We start from the raw sequence: 22,449 nt of genomic DNA on the forward strand, positions 1-22,449 counted from the left end.
CTTGCTTCCTACATCTGTGGGTGGTGTGTGAGTGTGTGTGAATGAGGGAGAGCTTGCTCCTCTGTATCACCTTGCAGAAGAGAGCAGTACATGCTGTGTGGAGGTCTCCCACACACGAACATGTTTTCTTACTGGGCCAACACATCAGTGCCCCTAATTAGACAAGTCGGGTTGGGGTGTGTGGGAAGATGAGGTGTCTGATGTTTTTGCTAGTGTGTGCTTGTGTGTGAGGGACATAAAAATGTTTATGTTTAGGTGCTAGTTTATAGCACTGATAGCAGTGAGGGATTAGAGGAGTGGTGGATGGCCAGGAGATGATGCAGCGTCAGCACGGACGCAGAGTTCCCGGCCAACAAACTAGCACAGGAATACCACTTGACATTTGTGTGTTGACTGTGCGTGTGGGCTGGTGATCAATGGGAGGAGGAGGGAGAACTATATATCTGATAATGTAAGAAGCTGTTCCAACTGTACTTTATATCACAATTAGAAAGAAAACATATTGAGCTTTGAGGCTCTTGGGGTTTACACACACACACACACACACACACACATATATGTATAAATATATATATATAATATTTCTTTTAGTACACTGCTGCATGTGGTGTATGGGTGTGTGTTGCAGTTTGTATGCCAACCCCATGCCCCCTCTATCCTTTGCCATCTGTGCTCCTGGCATGGCTCCTTAGTGTCGCTAATGAAGTAAAGACACACGCATACACACTCACCCAACACGCTTTCTCTTTTTTTTGTCTCCTTCTGTGGCTCTCTTACAATCCTATCCTCTTTTGAATGGTTCTCTTTACCCTCTGCACTGCAAGCAACTACCTACAAACACACACGAACGACTCATCTTTCCCGGCTATATCAGCTTTCGAAACATCCTCCTAAACAGCATCTGTTCCGAGCCTGCTTGACTTGCAAGTGATTTATTTATTCTTTTTTCAACAGTACCTCTCAGTATATTGCCTCTTAAGTTCAAACAGTCGAACGCTCCCTTCCCTGAAATGAACATGTCCTTTAAATACAGCACGTTGAAAAAGACCCTGAAGTGCTCTGAAACACACTTGACAACCCATTGCCTCCCAAGATTATACATCATTTTGCATATATCCACATACACATATGGTAGTTTTGCTTTTGGTTTACAACACTGAATTGATTTTTAAGTGTTTCGTGGTGGCTTTGTTTTCATTTCCAACTCAAATCAAACACTCATCAGGACTGCTTTACTATATACTGGAAATGAAATGCACAGTATGTATCCTTTATTGCAATGGAACCTCTCAATCAAAACACCATCAAGTGGAATTGTGGGAGTTGTTGTCTCAAACCCTAATGAAAATCGATCTCTACACATTTCAAGCAGAAATTATGTTAATAGGCTGAGAAATATTTCAAAGTGTTATTCGTGCAATGTTTGTTGAAATACAGTATATTCACATTATGTTATTTCTTACTAACTTACCATTCAATGAGTCAGTTAGCCATACAGCTAATGTTCTGATGTGAGTACAACTGTAGCTATAGCATTGAATTAATTCATCATTCTAAAGATAACTTTGGAACCGTATTGAACGTTATGGTATCAAAATGGTAAAACGTTACCACCTGCTTTAGTTTATTTAGTCTGCTGCCACGAGTCACTTGAAACACATTCCAGTTAGTTACAGTAAAGAGATATTTAAATATATCATGGAATTGGGTCCTTTATGGATTACAGTTGTGCCAAAAAGCATCCCCTTTATAAAAAGTTGATACTGTGCGGCTGAACAAATTCTGTATTTCTGCTTTGATAGGTGAACAAAAAGAAAGGCACCATTATATTGTAAAATACCATAGATTTATCTAGGTGGCAGATATGTTGGAAACAAATGGGATAATTTTAAAGAACACAAAATATAGCATTGCTGTTTTTGGATATTTTAATGTTGATGTGTTACATATTTAATGCACGAACAGAAAATATTGTAGTTTGTTCCTGCTATATATGGCTTACATATTGTATTAATTTGACAAATTGTAACACTTTGGCAACAACTCTGAACTGTACTGTTGCAACCCACCTAATTCGTCAGCATCCCAACCAATAATGGATGCTTGGCTTACAACAAGCTTCAGGGTTACATTCATCAACAATATGTGCAAAGTCATTTACATAATAAAGACATGAACCACAGCCTTTAACTGAAGGCTTTGCAGCTTGTAAGATGGACAGATCATCTGCTGCCTCCACTCTCCAAGTCTCCACTGACAACAACCCCAACCACCCCCACCCTCACAATCCATCACACCCTCGTTTCTCTGAAGCATTTCGAGGGCAGCAGTTCAGGAGATTTTATGGATGTCATGCCTTGCCAAAGCCCAGGTCCAATGCCCTTTTTCCTCATCCTTGCCTGCTATGAGTTCTCTATTGTGTCAGTTTGGCCAACAACAGATGGGTTGGTTCAGCATGGCATCACACCAGTCGACACACTGGCATGTCAAACAGGCAGTCATGGGCCTGTGTATGCCAAGCACAGCCATGCTGTACAGCCATATGGGACAAATGTGTGCCGAGATCACACTGGATAGGCTCACAGAGTGGGTTACATGGCCTGATTCGCCTGCAAATCAGAATAAATAGATACATACGCCAGAGTATATATGTGCAAGTCCCAAAGTACACACTGAGAGACACACACCGCAATTAGTATTTACCAGACTGTGGTCAGTGCCTCAGACTTGTGTGATCTCAGCACCACTACGTGCATTCAAATCCAAACTCCACTCATGCACGAACAAACACAACTGTGGATACTCCTATCAGCAGACACACTCATAAACACAAATTATCTACTTTCTCCATCAGATAGCAATAAAAGACACAGATGCATGATTCTACACTACACTCACCAGTACTGGCAGTCACTCCCATGCACACACACACACACACACACACACACACACACACACACACGCACACACACACACAGACATGCACAGTCTCGTCTGTCCTCTGCAGACGGCGATGATGGCCTGTGTTTGGGAGGTTAATGGCTGTTTGCTCTTTACAACCTTCACACTTGATTACTCAAGTCAGCTGCTGTCTGGGAACTGGGGCCAAAACTCCAGTACACCACAGCCCTCCTCGCCTCCACTCTCACACACCATGTTCATTAGAAAGGTTAATGCATGATTAAGGGTTTCGTTTGCAAAACGATCTAAGTCATCATATCCATACAGGAAAGAAAAAAAAAAGATTTGGAAAGGGAAAAACCAGTGGTATTTCTCCATTTTCAAAACAGACTCCAACAAGGGGAATCATTTATCACTGCCTTTGAAAGCCAGAGATGAAACAAGAGTACGTCTTAGAGGGAGTGGAAAAGCAGAATGTCTTTCCAATAAGAATCAGTTACATGCAGGTCAAAAGCTTATCAATAAAGTTCTCGGTAATTGAGTAGACCCTTTGAGCACCATACGATCAACTGACTTTCATTTCAGTGAGAAAATGCTACTATCTGCGAAATGATTTGGAAGAATTGCACATACTTTATGGTGTTGAAGTTTAAAGAACAGGAGTAACAGCTTCAAGCACTGCATACAAAACATTCCTGCAAATGAACAAGGCTTTTATCATCACTGATGCATCATCAGGAAGATACTACCAACTGGAACTTGAACGGTTTGCGACAGACATTATCTTACAGTACAATGTAACACCAAAAATGAAAGTCAAAATGTGTTTGGGATATATCCTCAGAGTACACGAGGGATGTGAGAATACATCAGAAACAGTCACCTCAGTATGTTTTATTCTCTCCTCAAAACAACTACTTTCCATGTCTTAAAGGATAAAATAAGGGCATATTGTGAATCCTGGCAGCATTTATGACAATGTATATTATTACAAAAACTTTTCTGCATTACAGTTCCCTGTCACACCAGTCCCCACTAATGATTCAGCTTTGTCTAATGGCACACTGCAAGATCACAGCAAAAGCCATGGTGACATGGCTTATGATTATAATTTTTCACATATATCATAGGTGTCTTTTTGTTTGACTTTTTTTGTGGGAACATATCTATGCTTCTTATTTTCAAGCATTTCTTTTTCATTAAAACAGTGCCTTCCTTGCCAGCGGTACATTTAATCAGCCTTTTCTTTTTTGTTCAGTATATTCTGCAAGATTAAAAAAAAACAAAAAAAACGTTATTGGTTGTTAAGGCTTATATATACAAAACTGAGCATGTTTTCATATAACATGCATACTTTAAACTATGACTGCCAATCTTTGTAGCAGTCTTGTTAAAGTAAATAATTGAAACAGAATACGACCGCTAACTTTTAGCACTGAGCAGGTTTCCTTGTTCAGTAAGCATGATCAATAAACAGCTCAGCTCACACACAAATATAACGATTGATAAAGGTGAGAAGAAAAGGTTAAGAAAATATTTGGAGTGAGTTAAAGATTTGTCAGCAAAGTCTGTTTTATGATCATACCATTCTGTGATCTATTAATTATAGCCACAGGTGTATGATTTGAAGTCATTCTTTCTTCAAAACATCAGCCAATTAAAAAAAAAGAGAACGTTTTCAATACATAATGGTGTGACTGTACCACAGACCTTTGGTGAACAGGTAATTATAGTTCTGTTGCATGTACTATGGGGAGTATAAAAAATATATATATAAAAACTGAAACATTTTCTCAATTCAGTTTATATTTGAAAATAAATATATGCCAATGTAAAATTCAAATAAGTTCTCGTTGTCTGATTTTAAAGTGCATACAATCATATTACACAGTTTAAAAAACCTTAACTGTGACAAAAACAATTGAATTGTTTTGCCACTATATATATATATATATATATATATACATACATACACATAAATGCATACATACATGTAGATACATGTAGATACATGTACATACGTACATATATGTCCCTACATGTATGTAGAGACAAAAACTATTCTTATACATGTGGCTAAAATGTGTCACTTTCAGGGGTAAAACTATGCAAAAAAAGCCTTATTCGGGGATCTGGGAGTTTCATTTTATGTTTCAAGACTAGTAACTGTGTTAACTGTCCTTATTGACTTTTAGATGCAAAAGTGTCTTAAAATGAGCTGAGAAATGGCTAAATTGGAAAGCTTGATTTGTCAAGCGACATAGGACAATGCATTATCCACAATGCATGTTTGGATGGAGCTCTTTATGTCCTTTCTAGTTTTTTATTATATAATCTACTCTATTTTTGTTACCTGAGTCACTATGCAGATAATTTATTAACTGTTTGAATATCCATATTATCACATTTAACAGAAATAACTTTTCAACTGCTGTAGACTGGTAGTTCTTCGGTGCAGACAAGTGACCCATGTGGACTTGATATTTTTCAGTAAAAGCAAAGGGGGATGGCATATAGAGCTATATGAGACTACAGAAACTAATATAATTTTCAGGATTTACTTTGCTCTTCAGAGGTATCTGGATAAGAGCTCTATTGACGATAATGCTGTTAGGCTCCTATAATAAGATGTCCTACTTTCTTACTTAAAGGAGTGCAAGACTATGACTGAAGATCTAATGAAAAGCTGAGTGTTTTTCAGTGTATGTGCGCATGCACACATGCTATTTAATGGCAACTTTGTACTCTACTGCAAAGATGATGTAAAGAAAATCAAAGATAGAAGACAACACTGATAAAAAGCAAAAAATGATGCAGCTGTGTGGTTAGCGCAAAGATGCTGTGAAAGAAATTAAAGATTGAAGTGGATAACACTTATAAAAACCAAGAAACATATACAGTGTACAGCATATAAGATCCTTTTTCATCAGTCTGTCTTATCTCTCCTTTTTCATCATTATACTCTCCATTTCCATACAAATTTCTGACTATGCTAACTTACTTTTCTGAATGTTCATTGATCAAGTGACTGTGTTGTGCCTCGAAAAGCAGAGATTTATTTTTGTGTAAAAGCCACCCAGCTCCATCTAACTCATCTCTGTAATGTGCTGCATTGCAAACTAGGACAAATAAGAATAGGAAGTGTCCGTTTTCAAGAGCACAACATTGTGTGTGGTTTTGTGTGGTTGTGATGGCGAGAGGGGTTCACGAGTGAAGAGAAACAGGCAGGGGAGTGGCAAACAGACTATGACCCCCCCAATCATGATTATCTACGCCTGCAACGCTGCCCCCCCCCCCCCCCCCCATGCCAATTACAGCGATAAGGCAGAATGCGTGCGAGTATACACAAGTGGGCCTACGTTTCCCTCTCCAATGTAAAATGTTTGATGGTTGCTTGCACAAACAACATTTGTATTCTGCCTGCTATCGTGGGCTGCACACTTTTTCCCCCACTGTTCTCACTGCTGTATGGGAGTGGCTCCAGTGCTCTGGAATGACGATATCTCCTGTCAATAGCTTTCTAGAATTACAGATGGCTGCCGCAGGAAGACATACTTTAATCGCCAAGAGGACAAGCAATACCTTGTGAGAATCAATAAAAAAAACATATACTTAACCAATCCTCCGCAGAATTTTAGAGCTTCTGCTGGAGATTCAGAGATGGGCAACTCACTTTCATATCGCAGTCTGCACCTGCCCTCTTCTCTTTTCATCCTTGTCCTAGGTAACCTGCGTCTTATCAGTTTCCATTTTCCTCCATCCTTCTCCTCTTCTTACTCTTCTCCCTCTCTCTAGAGAAAAGTATCACGCTGATGCTGGGGTTGCTGATTTATGATTGGAACCGCATTTCCCAGCATGCTGTGGCACGAGGGCATGCTCCCATGGGACAGCCATCGGTCCTGCAAGGCAGCATGAATATGAACAGTTCCAGAATGCTGCCAGTTCTCTCATTAGAGTCCACATCTAATATGTCACCAGTGCTACCGAAAAGAGGCAGACTGATCACAGACCAAAGCTCTGCTCGTGAGGCAGACACGTCCCACAACGGTCCTGTCCTCTGCACTTGTATCCACAAATATCTTATCAAGCCAGGCAACTATATTGTCTTATGTTTATAATTTACCATAAGACATAATACACAACTATGAGAAAAAATAGATGCAAAGGTAACCAGCACCCCTTGTAGACATGGGAATTTTCTTTTTCTATTCATGATGGGGTAAAAATATAATGTTTATCGCTGTGTTTGAGAACTCAAGTTAAAAATAAAACTTGTTTATGCAATATCTGAAAATTCCCTTTGCATTATACCCCACTGGCCTTTTAGATACATAGGATTATGTTTTTGTTATTGACAGTACATTTTCCCTCTTATTTGAATGCTTAACATATGACTAGCCTCTCTGTTACAGAGACACTAGCACTGGGGGGAATAGTGGGTTGTGCAGAAGAGGCAGAGTGTGCAACACTAGTAGCTGCATGCAGCTTCTCATTATCCGCCTTCAGTTGCGCTACCAACTGCCAGAGTTCTTGTAACTCTTCCTACATAGCTAGAACCAAACTTACCACTGGAATATTCACATGCTGTTTTGCCTTAAAAAAAAAACAAAGAATCATACGTCTCTGCTTTTCAAAGGAAAGTCCTGCCGACAATGCCAAGTTTGTAGCAAGGGGATATGTGTTGGTTGATTTTGCTATGATGAGATATGCTACAACCCAGGTTCGCTCACCCAACTAGGAGACGAGAATCCATTTTCCAAAACAAATATTTATTTATGGACACAAGGGCAAAAATATATAAAAGTATAATCAATTAAAAATACAGTCCTTGGTGTGGATAGGCCCACCAGCGGTGGGGCTAGCAATGAGGGAGTAGGGGCATCACAGTCATCTCACACAGGAACACAAAATGGGGAAGGCCCACGTCCACGAGTACAGGGCTAAACACGGCACACAAAAAGGAGATGCCCCCACCAGCAGAGGCCAGCCACCACCGCCTTACGCCATCAGCACCTAAAGAAGGCAGAATAAAAGGGAGTGACAGGTCGGAGGGTTTTCCAGAACATCAATATAAACCAAGATCTTATATCCAATACCGTTTCTAGATGAATCACAATCCCACTCACACATTACAATGAATAAAAAGAACTCCCAACTCCACACAGGTGAAAGCCACTGAGGAGCCAGTCACACTGGCAGGCTAGGTGAGCCAACCAAACAATTTCCTCAGGATAGGGGAGTCAAAATGAAATAAAAGAAAAAGCAAAAGACAAAACATACCAAAAAGGCAAAACAGCAGCAGAGTTCCAGCTAAGGTTTTAGCTCAACTTCACAGGTGTAGGCCACAGCGGCACCAGAAGGCCTCAATCCAGCCCCACAGATGCTATAACGTATGAAAGAAGTTGTTAGCTGGCATGTATGACGGTAAGGAAGTGCCGGCCATGAGAGGCAAACCATACATACATACCAATCAGGCAAGTGCTTGTTGGCTCCAGGGAGAGAAAGAGCTTGAGCTAAACCAGCTAACCTAAGGCCAAGAAACACACACTTGGCACAATACCATCATAGTGAGGGATGTACCAGCGCCAATCCACCAGTAGCCAAGCAAGGGCCTACACCGAAACCAGATGCAAAAAGAAACAGCTACAATAAGCAAATTTACTTCAGTTTACAAGAAGAACATTCCTCCTGCTACATATGTATCACCCATGATTTTCAAACCACATACTTAGTGGTAAAGCAAATGGTTTTATCCAAACAATTCACAAGTGAGGAAAACATGAAAGCTTTAGTGGAGTAAGAGACCATGGCCATTGTATTAAGTGCTAAATCTATTTCAATCTATTCAAAAGATAGAGTTCAAGTACACCAGTGCAAAGAAAGCGTGGGCTCGGCAAGTTAAGGAGTCAGAAGAGTACTCTTTATCTATTATGTAGATAGAAAACACATTAGAATTTTCCAAACTGAAATTTGAACAAACAAGTCTAGTTTTTCACAGTGGTACTCAATGGACATTCAAATATGATCCGACCACCCTCTTTTTATACTTCAGAACTACCAGGGGGAGAAACTCCAGGCATGTCCAAAAGAATACAAAAAAAAGTACATCCTCCTTTAATTCTTTGGTTTTACGTATCAGGACATATTAATGATTATCTGGTCCTTACCAGATCTTTAAATTAAGTGCTAACAACCTCAAAATGAAAAAATACACCAGACTAATTTCTCCATGTTGTTATTTTTTTCAATAAAAACAATACCAAATTGAAATGCAAAAGATCCCTGCCACACTTTGCCTCGTTGCTGATGTCTTTTCTCCTTGGCATTATGTTGTCACACTTCTAAATACTTCAGTCCAAGTTTAGCAGAACTTGATTACTGCTTACCCTTTTAATTCTGTAAGCTGTAAGACAAGACACTTTTCACACACTGCTTTAAAAATAATATTATAAAAAGTCATCTGGTTCTCATAAGGTCTTCATTTACTTCATCTGAAGACCTGATGAGAACTAAATTACTTTTTATCATATCCTGCCACATAAAACCTTGAACCTAAAAACATCAACAAAAAAATCGCCTACATTTGCGCAGCATTAACAACAGCTACAACTGCGTTTCATCACCTTCCTTACATATACTTGGTCAAAAGTATTGCCCTTCAGTTCATTACTTATTTGCAATGACTGTGTGTCTTCTAATTTGTGCAACCACTTCATTTATAGAACACATACACCATCCATCCATCCATCCATTTTCTATACCTGCTTAATCCCACACATACACAGGGAGAACATGCAAACTCCACACAGAAAGGCCTCAGCCAGGAGTTGGCTGGAACCTGGAACCCTATTACCTATGAGGCGACAGTACTGACCACCACACCACCGTGCAGCCCAAAATACATACACATACACTCAATTTGATCTTAAGTATGACTTACATAGAAAACATTGTCCAGATGGGTGGAAAACCTCCCTTTGATATGGAAATTATCTTACCTCTAAGCTAAGTCTCGACTTAGTTTAGAGGTAAGCAGGAAAATCAGTTATGTTTAGGTGTTGTAGTTTGGGAACAAAATGGGTTCAAGTCGCTTAGGAATTTTGTATGATCTTTCTGAGCAATATGAGAGGAATGATCAGTTTTATAAGAAAAAAATAAATATCAGACTCAAGGTATTAATGATGTTTTGTTTTTTTTTAAGTTAAGGTCAGACCCTTTCCACTTGGAGCCTGTCACAGCTCTGTTAATGCTGAGGCTTCACACTCCCAAGCTGTGTTTCTGTATTTGTTTGTTAATCCACTACTCACTATATATGGCTAGTTTCTCTCTCTCCACTACCACTCTGATGATTTCATCTGTCAGCAAGTTTGATTTTTGTGTGTCTACCTTTGTCTACCCTTTTCAATTAGGTCATGTACAAAACTGTGCAAAAGTCACTAAATCATTAAAGTAAATCATCCTTAAGTTTCTCATACATTACCAGGACAACAAGCAATAGTTGCAGTAACTTACTGAAATATGCCAACATAAATGGAAATACAGTAAGTAAGACAAAATGTTTGTACTATACTATCAAGGTTGAAAGTCAAAATTTAGTTTGACCTTTATTCCTCTGCCTCATCACATCACATTTGGTCGGTCAAGAGGTTTTGAGGATTAAATCAAATAAAGGAAATACAATTTGAACATATGCTGTTTAACTTAAACACACAGTCAAACTTCACAAACACTGTAATAGATTATCTGATCAATTTCAGTTAGTAGGAAGGTCTAAACCATCAACTCCATCCCAATCAGACTGTTAAAGGGGGTTTTCCCTTTAACACTTTCACTGTGGATGTGATCAATCTATGTCCATTATCAGGTTGTGTTTATCAAGCTTTTAAGGTTACTTTAATTAAACTCTAATTAAAAATAAATAAATCCTGCACTCGATCCAGGTGTCTTAGCCAATTATAGACAATGTCCTCTTTATATTTAAGGTTCTATAGAAATATTGTTGCAGATCATTTCTTCAGATATAATCAGAGCACATCATGGCACAGAAACAACACGGGTGAACGTTACCAATGATCTCCCTCATGGACTCTTGAGCCGACTTGTGTCTGTGGATCTCAGTGCTGCACTTGATACGACGATCGATCAAAAAATTCTATTACAGAGGTTTGAATTAAAAAAAGCCACATTAGGCTAGTTTAAGTAGTATTTATCTTATATTTTCCATTTTTTCACATGAACAAGTCTTCCTCACACACCAGAGTCATACAGGGTTTTGTGCTTGAACAGATATTTTTAATTTTGTCTATGCTTCCATAGGAAAACAGAGGCATACATTTCCATTTATATGCAGATGATACTCAGCTAATATTATCAATGAAGCCAGATACCAATCAGTTGATCACACTACAAGCATGTCTTAAAGACATAAAGGTCAACAATTTCTGCTTCTAAAGTCAGATTCAAGTGTCTAAAGAACACACTGCCTAGATATTACCATAGATGACATTACAATGGCTTCTAAAACTAAAGTAAGGAAGCTTTGGATTATTTTAAGATAACTTATTTTTTAAGTATTTTAAATCACAATTTATAAAAAAAAACATTTAAAAAAATCTGATCAGGTCAGATTGATTCAGTTAAACTAGTCCAAACAATTGTTTCTTCAAGACTAGACTACGGCAATTCGTTGTTATAGAACTATTTCAAAAATTCCCTGAAAACATTCCAAAATAATCTTCCAAAATCGCTACAGCAAGAGTTCTGATGCGGAAATGCTTAATGCTTTGAAATGCTTTTCCTCACACATCCCCACACAGCTCCATTGCATTGTTCCGTCTTCTCAACCCACGAGCTGATCGCAGGCCCTTCTGATAGCCTCAGGCTATGTGCCCACGACAACGGTAACGACAGATAAACGCAGAACATTTCGACAGATGTGCCTATCTTGCACACGGCGACGGCGTTTTTAGGAGTTCAAAACGGAGAAAACGCAAACGCCCTCCAGAGTGGAGATCTTGAAAACGATCCAACCTCTCGTCGCCGTAGGAACAGTTCAAAACGCAGAAGTGCGTTTTTTGCACACGTTAAGTGGGTAGTTATGAACGACTCCCACTCACTATATTTATTTTGGACACTCTCCCAATCCACATTATCTACTGCCTTCCTGGCTTTGTAGTTCAGTGTCGTGTTCAGGAGCAACTGGACCTCATCATCTGTCCAAACAAAGTTTGAAGGCGTACTGTTGTTGCCGCCGCGCTTCGCCATTTTCTTCCAACTGACGCGGAGGAAGTAGCCACAAAACAGGCATTTCTCATATTTATTAATATATAACAATATAACTCATATAACAATACCAAAGGTATTGTTGCTACTGCCACGTCCGGGGCGTGCATACTACATGGGCAAACTGCGAGTTTTATGAGTTTTATACGTTTTCCCTGTTCCCATGGATAGACAGATATCCACCCCCAAGCGCTCGTGAGAACGCAGATAAATTGTGGAGGAAAAAAACGGACATCTGCGTTTATGCTTCAGAGCGTTGTCGTGGACACGTAGCCTCTTAGCACGTAGCACGTAGTCTGGTTCTGCTGTAAGTCTCTTCCTCTTAAAAGGTAGTTTTCCTCTCTTTCAACCATTGCACACTCAGCACAGGTGACTGAATCAAACTGCAGGTTATAACAATTGTCTTGGACACAGGTGACAGTGAGCAGGTAAGGAAAGTACTGCAAGACCTCAGTTCAATACAAATATATAGACTGAACACACCGTCCATTCAAATTCAAAATGACAATGACACCTGCTGTCTCTCAAGAAACAAGTACTGCAATCAAAATAGTTTACAGGTCTACATGAACTGTGCCACATATTTCAGCAGCACTGTGTTTAAAGAAAAAAAAATGGGGTAGGAGTGTGACACCTGACAACCTGGGTGGATGCAGTTACGATAAGAATGAGGAGGGTGAAAGCTTCAATGACAAATACGTTTTGGCATTGTGTGAGTGTGTGGGTACATTCTCAGATTACTGTATCTGCCCACAACATGTGGAACCTGTGATTACATGTGCCGCTGCGGGTGTGGGTGTGCTTGCTGACAGCACTGGACAACAATACAATAATTTCCCAGCACTATTAGTCATCAGGGTGGTCCTACAGGTAAATATTATTGTTTGAAATAAATCGAAAAATATTAAGATTAATTTGCTTATTTGTAAAAGTTCTTATCGTAGTATAAATAGTTATTTTAGTTCACAAAAAAATATTCTGCGATATCCATCCATTCATATTCTATACCCACTTAATCCAATTCAGGGTCACAGGGGTGGGGTGGCAATTCTGTCACCATGAAACCCCCTGGACGGGCCACACAGAGACAAACCAGACACACAACCATGAGACACCAATCAATCTAAAATGCATGTTTTTGGCCAGTGGGAGAAAGCCGGAGTACCCAGAGAAAACCCACGAATGCACAGGAAAAACACGCAAACTCCAGACAGAAAGGTCCCAGCCGGGATTCGAACCAGGAACCACCACCTCACCGTGCAGCCTGATTCGGAAATATTTAACTACTAAATGAAAACCAAGATGTGCATGTTTCCCAACTGACTAATTTCTGACTCCCTTAACCTGATACATTTTTAACACATTCAAATGAAACAAAAGTTATTTGAACATTTCCAGAGAAAACCACACCCAAATCATCATTTAAGCACATTTAAGATTGAAAACTTACATCAGAATAGCAATGATGGAAATCTTCTTTTGTAATCTGTAATATACTGAACTGATGAAATGAACACTCTTCCTATGTCCTTTTATATTCCCTTTTCTGACCCTCTCTAATTTATCCACGAATTTGCCACCGACAAAAAGCTAGAGAAACTGTTAAATGGTCTAAAGTTTGGCTATTGAAAATTTAGGTTACAACACATTCCCTTTTTAGGGTCATCGCATCTTGAAGCTCGTTTGAAAGATGCTGGGTGTCACTTTTTAATGCACCAAATACCCATCACTTGTTATGTTACAAAGCACTGGGTGTGGATCTACGTTTCCATTTTACTGTACATTTGTCTGGCGTCTGGCATCTGGCGGAATCCCCTGTTAGGAGGAGTTTCAAATCCCACCTCCGGCAGTGCTTCAACCATGTCTCGGGGGAGGTGGGGGACATTGAGCCCGAATGGGCCATGTTCCGTGCCTCAATTGTTGAGGCGGCCGACCGGAGCTGTGGCCGTAAGGTGGTCGGTGCCTGTCGTGGCGGCAATCCCCGAACCCGCTGGTGGATACCAGTGGTGAGGGAAGCCGTCAAGCTGAAGAAGGAGTCCTATCGGACCTTTTTGGCCAGTGGGACTCTGGAAGCAGCTGATGGGTACCGACAGGCCAAGCGGAATGCGGCCTCGGTGGTTGCTGAGGCAAAAACTCGGGCTTGGGAGGAGTTCGGGGAGGCCATGGAGAATGATTTCCGGACAGCCTCGAAGAGTTTCTGGTCCACCATCCGGCGGCTCAGGGGGGGGAAGCGATGCACCGTCAACACCGTGTATTGTGAGGGCGGGGCTCTGCTGACCTCAACTAGGGACATCGTGAGTTGGTGGGGGGAATACTTCGAGGGCCTCCTCAATCCTACCGACACGCCTTCCGATGAGGAAGCAGAGTTGGGGAGCTCGGGCGTGGGGCCTCCCATTTCTGGGGCTGAGGTTGCCCACGTGGTCAAAAAACTCCTCGGTGGCAAGGCCCCGGGTGGATGAGGTCCGTCCTGAGTTCCTCAAGGCTCTGGATGTTGTAGGGCTGTCTTGGTTGACACGCCTCTGCAGCATCGCGTGGACATCGGGGGCAGTGTAATCAGTCACCTTGAGACTCTCTCTCTAATAATCAGCTTAGAAATCTCGGGGTAATATTGGACTCAGACCTGAACTTTAACAGCCACATTAAATCAATAACATCTGCAGCTTTTTAACATCTAAAAAACATAGCCATAAATCAAAGGAATAGTGTCTAAACCAGACTTAGAAAGAGTAATCCATATGTGTGTCTCCAGCAGATTAGACTATTGTAACGGCCTGCTCACTGGGCTCTCTAAACGAGCTGTAAGACAGCTGCAGTACATCCAGAATGCTGCTCTTCAAGTCCTGACTCGAACCAGGGAATATGACCATATTAGTCCAGTGCTCAGGTCTCTGCATTGGCTTCCTGTCCCTCAGAAAATAGACTTTAAAACAGCTCTGCTCGTGTACATTAAAGTAAAGTCTCTTCATGGTCTAGTGCCAAAGTACATCTCTGACATGTTAGAGCCATATGAACCAACTCGGCCTCTGAGAATCTCAGGGAGGGGTCTCCTGCTGATACCCAGAACTAAACAAGGTGAGGCTGCGTTTCAGTTTTATGCTCCTAAAATCTGGAACAACGGAGAAATACAACGGGTAAAAAAAAAAGAGTAATTAGTTGACATACTGTAGTTTTAGAAGTCAATCTAATCTAATGTAATACTGTGTGACACTTTAAAGTGTGATGCATTATTTTGTCCGATAAGCTACCTATACTCACAGATCAGTCATAATGCTGTACCCCATATCTCTTAGAAAAAATTAAATGGTTTTCTGTTGTTTAGGTGATTTGCTCTCTCTAAGAAAAATATATACTCTCCTGCTTTCCCTTTCGAGCACATATTCCAATTTTGGGATTTAATTTACAGTATCATACATGTGAATGAATGGTTATGATGCAGGATATAACTGTCAAAGTATGCTCAGACAACCAGGTAATATAAAGATGAAGTTAAATATTTTTCTGCAAAGCCCAGAGTTCAAGGACTGTGGCATATTATTGCAGCCACAGTGAACAACCGGATCAATATTTAAACTGTGTAGCTGAAATGATCTTTCCACTGTGGTTGAACCTGCAAAATTTCATGCCAGGAACTGACTGCAAAACCTTTATCCTTTTACAATTCAACGACCATAAAAGATCATTTACATTAATGAGGTTAGCCAGTTCAAATAGGATAACGAAAAGATGGTTCATAGCCTGGCGGCTGTGCAAAAAGGGTAGGAAAAAAAAAACGTGTTTTAGCTTCCAGGTCCTGCCAACATGTGGGAAATCCTATCGCCATCCCTAGAGCTTCTCTGACATCTAGTGGTAAATCGAGGGTACTGGCATCTGGCTTCTGGCAGTCGACATTACAAGTGATGAAATTCTCCACACAAGTCTATACTTGGTGGATATTTTCATTAATTGGTGTAATGTATATGGTCAAGGCTTAAGATAAAAAGTGATGCTGAAATACAAACATATTCGGATGCCTACAGGGGTACCTTCCACTGACAGTATATATTTTTTAGTTTTAACCATCACCATGACAATACGCCTATAGTTCATACTGGGAACAAGCTTAATAAAAGAGCAATCTCAATAGCCAAGAAAAGAAAACGGAAAAGAGTTGATTGACAAAAGCAAACATTTTAACACTTTAATGGCATTTTTTTTAATCAGCAAAATTACCCATTGTTCCAAGGAATCGATAAATACCAATCAATTAATTCTCAACATCCTGTACACTTGGAGGCAGGAAAGCAAACCTTGATGCTTTACTACCTGCGACTTCTTCAGATGTTATTAGAGGCTCATCAAATCCCCACCTTTCTCCCTTCACAGAGACCTCATTAAATTTGAGGGAAGTACCAACAGACACAAACATTGTTGCAAACATGAGGTTTTCTCCTTTTGTCAGCATAGCTGGCACCACTTACCTGCAGACTAGTTGCTCAATTGTTATTGGCTATGATAGAAATAACAGTTTGCTATCATTTTGTCAGCATGAGGTAGAAAAACATTAGCTTGCTCCAAAATACAAGCACACACCAGGTGTTGCGGTCTCTTGGTGGATAAGCAATTAGCTTTCTGGGGGCCAAAACTACAATTTGTCCCACACAGAAAACAAGCAACACCTGTGTGTGCAGTCGTGTGGCACTGAGACTCAGTGCTGCATAATAGGAAAAAGGAACATCCAACAGAGGAGTGTCAAGTTGGCCTTTGAGTAGTTTGTTTTATTTATTTATTTATTCTTTCGATGGTTGACAGGAAATTAATGGAATAAGCTATAATCATGGAAAAGGAAATTACACAATTTCATAGCTGAGTGTTGTAGGCAAGTGAAAGATTAAAAAAATACTGATAATTATGCAAGTAAATCATTTATTATCTGTGAAATTAACAGGAAAATTATGATCACTGAACTTATATAGTAAAAATAGAAAAACAATAGTATTTATATAAAAAAAAGATAGTGGGTTTATGAAAAACAACTCAAAAAGTCAAAATATAAGCGATGGTAAAAAGAAAAGATGCATATTCAAAGAGTGAAAAACAAGGATGGAGAGATGTCAGTAACCATGAGAACAGGAGAAAGCAGAGAGCGCTACAGCACAGAATCAAGATGAAAAATGATACATTTAAGTTGGAAAAATGGATAGAACCACTTACTGAGGCTACAGTCTATCCTGATACAATCTGGCAGGAGAGAGAGCGAAATGGTGAGATCAACAAAAAAAAAAAGTTAAAGAGGAAAGAAAGAGACAAAAATAAAGAAAGAAGAGAAAGGATAAAGAGGGAAAAAAAGACATTTTACATCCTTCAAGGTACATTCTGCAGACAACCAAGCATTTCTCTGGGGCCACCATCCGGGGACAGGCTCTGAGTCAGGATCACCCTTTTCCTCCATTAATGTCATTATCCCGCTCTTGTTCCACTTATGCACCAAAGCACAAGAGAAGGCAAGCCATGGGGCATTTTTTTTCTCTTACCAGTGTGAGAGTGGAGAATATGTGCGCAGTAGTGAGAGACTCTCATCATATTCATGGAAATAAACAATCCAAAGTGGTCTATTGTTGGAATATCAATGCATAATAAAAACTTAAGTGATTACAGGGCCAAGGTCTAAATTCAGATTGTTTACCTAAAATTCTAAGTTTCCCTTTGATGGAATGCAATTCGGAAGTTAAACATGGCAAATCCTTTTCAATACCATTATTTTTCAGGTCATTTCAGCACAAGTTCGAGATGGAGTTTCGACCTTTTTATTTCAACTGCACAACATGTTCTGGCTTTGACGGCGGGGTCGTCTTCTCAAGGATTTTACACAAACTCTGTTGAACCATTACGTTCACAGTATGCTCAAAATTCCAGTTCTCCTGCATCTGCTATACCAGATCTACAGCAGATGCAACATTTCACACTTCTAAGTTTAGCCCCATTGCTTTGCAATTTGAGATCTGCTTGCCTTTTGCTGCACTTTGGCTATTAGAAACCCAACAGTGTAAATGTCAGGAAAGGGTGATCTGCACATCCCAGCCACTGTATACCAGGTGCACATTAGAAATAAATCTCTACGATGTCCTTTTTAGTACTAGCCGTGTGGCAAAAAACACAACAAATGGTGCAAAATTGTGCCATCAGAACTGTAAAGTGGTCATTTTTCAACTTGAAAATTCAGCTTTAAGTATGAGTTTCAGTTTTCAACAGCTTTTGTTTAAACAAGTAACCGAATCTGGCACGATAGCACACATCTTTGACATCCTTTTGGATGAGAGTTAATATAGATTGACGATAATATAATTAAAGTATCAAATAATCATCCCTGTCAGACTTCTACATCTAGTGCTATGAACTAAATGTGCATGTGGCAGTGTGGTTGGGTTGTGGTCTAGAGCTGTCAACCGCTACAGAATAGTGGACACAAACAGTCAGGGACCGGCATCACTCTGTAGAGATGTGATAGTAATGCAAGCAAAATGCATTCATGGGCCACATATGTTGGCAGTGCTGTAAAGGTTTCTGATAATAATAAAAAAATTTGGGGAAAAAAGAGCTATTCTGACGATTTCAATCAATACGTTTATATCAAATTTTTACAATACAAAGTCTATGGTGTTGAACTTTAAGATGACAGTTGCCATCTCTTCTATGGTGGACTTGGCTTCTGTCAACACAAGGAACAGATTATCAACAATAAACATAACTAATAGAATATTAAATCTTAATATAGCTATTCCTAAAAAAATAATTACCAAGATTTGAATGACTTTGATAGGGATTACGGTCTTAACAGATCAGAAGGATTACCTCCTGATTGTGGGATGTATTTCCCTTTTGTGGTTAACTTTTTTGGCAAAAGTGCTATGAAAATCAATTTTAAAGTAATGGCGTCAGGAAACCCTGAAATTCTGCCAGTGGACGCAGAGACGTGGGACTTTTTGCAGGTCTGCCTAAGTGGGAAACTTGCCAGCAGTAAAAGCTGTGGCCACATGCAGAGAGTGCAGATGTGTGCAAAACTTCTGACAACTACAGCTGACAGCTGGTCCCTCTGACTGTTTGATCCGAGGGCCGCAGACATACAGGCCATTGAAGGGATGAAAAGATCCATCGTCTGAGTCTTAGCAAGGTCAGGTGTTCGTGATTGACAGAGATAGTGTGCAGAGAAAGAGGAGAGAAGGAGAAGTGAAAGGGAAACCTTAATTTATCCCTGTGCCCTCTCTCCCTGTCTCAAGGTTGACTTGAACTCCTCTGTTCCCAGCTGCACCTCTGTCCTGCTCCTCGTGGTTCACTGCTGAGGGTGTGGTCCTTCAAAAAGTCAGGACAGACTAGCTGAAAGGTGATACCCATCTTCCCCAGAGCAATAACATCCCTCGTAATAAAATATGAATAAGTTAATAAGTGTTGAGTCCTGCAGCCAGACCTCTCACTGAAGCCATCCATCTTCCAAACTGTTCTCATTGCATAATTTTACCAATCTTCTCCCCACTAGCATTGCTTTTTATACCCTTATTTTATACCCTTCTTTTCTTTTGGCACACTGGTAGTATTGTGGCTTGGGGATACTTAGGATGGACTGAATCTAAGAGAAGTTTCAATGCAATTTATTGGTTTCCTTGGCAAAGCTATTTTTTTAAATTGGCATTGTATAAATTAGGCAAATTTGGATAAAAGTGACTTGATTTTATTGGATTCTGAGCGGATTACACAAATTAGATTATAAATGGCTTGAACTGGACTGTATTTTTGAAACACCTTGAGATGACATTAGTTGTGATTTGACACTATACAAATAAAACTGAATTGAACTGAAGAAGTGGAACCAACCAGCTCTTTAACTAACTTCACAAAAGACATGAAGAGGAGCAGCACCACATAGAAAAGGAGGACAGGAGAAAGGCCACTGTGGAGCCTCTGGAGACAGGTTTAAGAGTTAAGGCTCAGGGTCAGGCCGTGGATACTGTTAGAGATGGACCTTTTTAAGGGAATTAGGGCCTTCACAGAGTAACAAAAAAAATAAAGGAGTGAATGCAGAGGGGATTTGAGACAGGGGACAAAGAGTATGGAACATGAATTACTGCTGGGTGGCTCCCAACAGAGGGTAAAAAGAGTGTGCCATGGGGATATTTCTGTATTCTTAATTTGTTTGGATTTCTTGCTGCAAACTGTCCGTGGAGAAGAAGTTTCTGTATTTGTACCTCGGTTTTTTTCAAAAAGCATTTGAGCACTGGTGGCCCACTTGATTTAAATCAAAAATAATAATAATCAAAAATCAAAAAACGACTGCGCAGTCAACTTTGTACCAAATAACTTTCCTTTGTAAATGAGACACAAATTTAGAAACTCCCCCCTCACATCTATCGAACAGTTGAGAAATGGCATACAGCGCCAAACTATAGGGTGAAAATGAGGAGACAGGGGAGAGGACAAGTTTAGCAAGGACTCCGATGATGAATCACGGTGGCCTACCGAGGTTGACAGTAAGTTTGACACGGCCTCCTTCCAGTTCCAGCCGCAGGGTGTCAGCCGACTCCTTGGAGGTGGTGGCCATGAGCAGGCCGTACGCCCGCTGGGACACGAAACGCAGCGCTAAATCCTCAGCCTCCGTGTGCATGGTGATTGGCATCATGATTTTAAGGTACATGCTCCCGTCATAACTCAGAACTGTTGCCTCTGTGTAGGAGCGAGGGAGAGATTAAAGTCAGTGAGATATAACAAAGGAAATGAGAGAGAGAGAGAATGATAAATCCAGAATGTGGGCATGGAAGTTAAATTGATGTGAAAGCCCAGTATTAGCAGCCGAGGGACAGTATTTATCAAATTCAGTCTGAACAATGTTGAAAATTTCATTGGACAACCTTCCAAACAGACATATTTCTAGTACAGTTTCTTCAAAACTACATAAAGGGTTGGAAATGCAAAAATAAAGTATATTCAATCAATGCGTTTCTAATTTAATTTCATCTGATAAAATCTATTATCTGCAAAGTAAGATCAATAGGTTTTTTTCAGTAAGAATGATGGATAGCATTTAGACTGCACTTCTATACATCTGGCAATGTGTTTTTGTAAATGCTCCTTTCTACAGTCAGTAAATATAATCAGGCTTTAATGTACCGTATTTCAGACAAATGTTTGCTTTTGTAAAGAATTTTTTTCCTGGACTTGTTTTCCTTAGTAGTCCCAGAGAAAGCACAATACATATGAAAAAAAAGAATCAAATGTCAAGAGCAAAGGTTAAGCTGGTTTCAGAAACATCCTTATCAACATGTTGTACAGCTGTGGTTACTGCAACTATAATCAACTCCATCAAAAGTAGACTGCTGTGGAGAGTGACAGCTCCCTAAGGGTTGCTCTTATCTTGCAGTCTGGGTCGATGTGTTTCACCGTAGGCCAACACGAGTCAGTGTCACAGGGTGCTTGAAGCGTTTCTGTTTTAGTTTGCAAATACATGATGTTAAAAGATGCAGAAAAATCCCCATTTTGGGCCAATAATCAGGTGGAGGCTGTGACTTTTTTAAAACACATACTGATCAAACACAGCTTTACTTCTCGAAATTAGAAAAAATTTCATGAAACAAATAACATACCAACAACATGCACTGTTAGTGGAAGAGCCCGAGACACCATGGATTCCTCTGATACTAACCTACGACCTCCGTTTGTTTACAGAAAGAATTATTATTAGAAAACTGACTTATTACTGCAGTAATATTAAGCACCACTAGATGGCAGAAGAACATCACAGAAACCATACTTGTCATCCGAGCATCCATTGACTAAACTGTTAAAATAATACTATTCTGGTAAAGAAATTTTATCCTCAGCTTCAACTGTCCTGATTTGAATCCCATGTCTTCTTGTTATTAGCCTCCTTGTCACTGAAAGTCACTCACTCACCTCCACAGATATGCAAAAACCATGTACTGAGGTGCCCTCAGTTAGTTGGGCTGAAAATGAAGAAATGTGGTGCTATTTGACTAATTCAGCAGACAGCCCTGTGGTGTCCGCACCGCCCTGGTTCGCGTGACTGGGACAGATGCCGACAGTAGCCTCGGCAGCACAGCCACATTGCTGCCAACCACCGGACCCCATTGCAACTAAGCCTCGAAGGGCATTTACTTCACACACAACTCCCAGTGGAGCTTTTCATTTTACTACAGCACCGGCTGCTTGATTGTGTCAAACACACAGAAAAAAATCTAAATGTGCGTTACATGTTTATTTTCTTGTTTTAACACTTTCACA

At 40.0% G+C, this 22,449-nt stretch overlaps 1 protein-coding gene across 8 annotated transcripts in view; it reads right to left on the reverse strand.

The window, feature by feature from the left end:
- nrxn2b (neurexin 2b) overlaps positions 1 to 22,449 on the reverse strand; it is a 694,839-nt gene that overhangs the window by 321,764 nt on the left and 350,626 nt on the right. For 7 of the 8 annotated variants that reach the window (XM_075451532.1, XM_075451531.1, XM_075451530.1 and 4 more), the window contains 2 exons: positions 20,671 to 20,874; positions 17,374 to 17,400 (listed from right to left, as the gene is read on the reverse strand). In XM_075451532.1, coding sequence (XP_075307647.1) covers positions 17,374 to 17,400; positions 20,671 to 20,874 — 231 coding nt within the window. The remainder of the gene's footprint in view (positions 1 to 17,373; positions 17,401 to 20,670; positions 20,875 to 22,449) is intronic. The other variant, XM_075451527.1, reaches the window with a different exon arrangement.

This window comes from Odontesthes bonariensis, chromosome 19, assembly GCF_027942865.1.
Source record: "Odontesthes bonariensis isolate fOdoBon6 chromosome 19, fOdoBon6.hap1, whole genome shotgun sequence".
NCBI lineage: Eukaryota > Metazoa > Chordata > Actinopteri > Atheriniformes > Atherinopsidae > Odontesthes > Odontesthes bonariensis.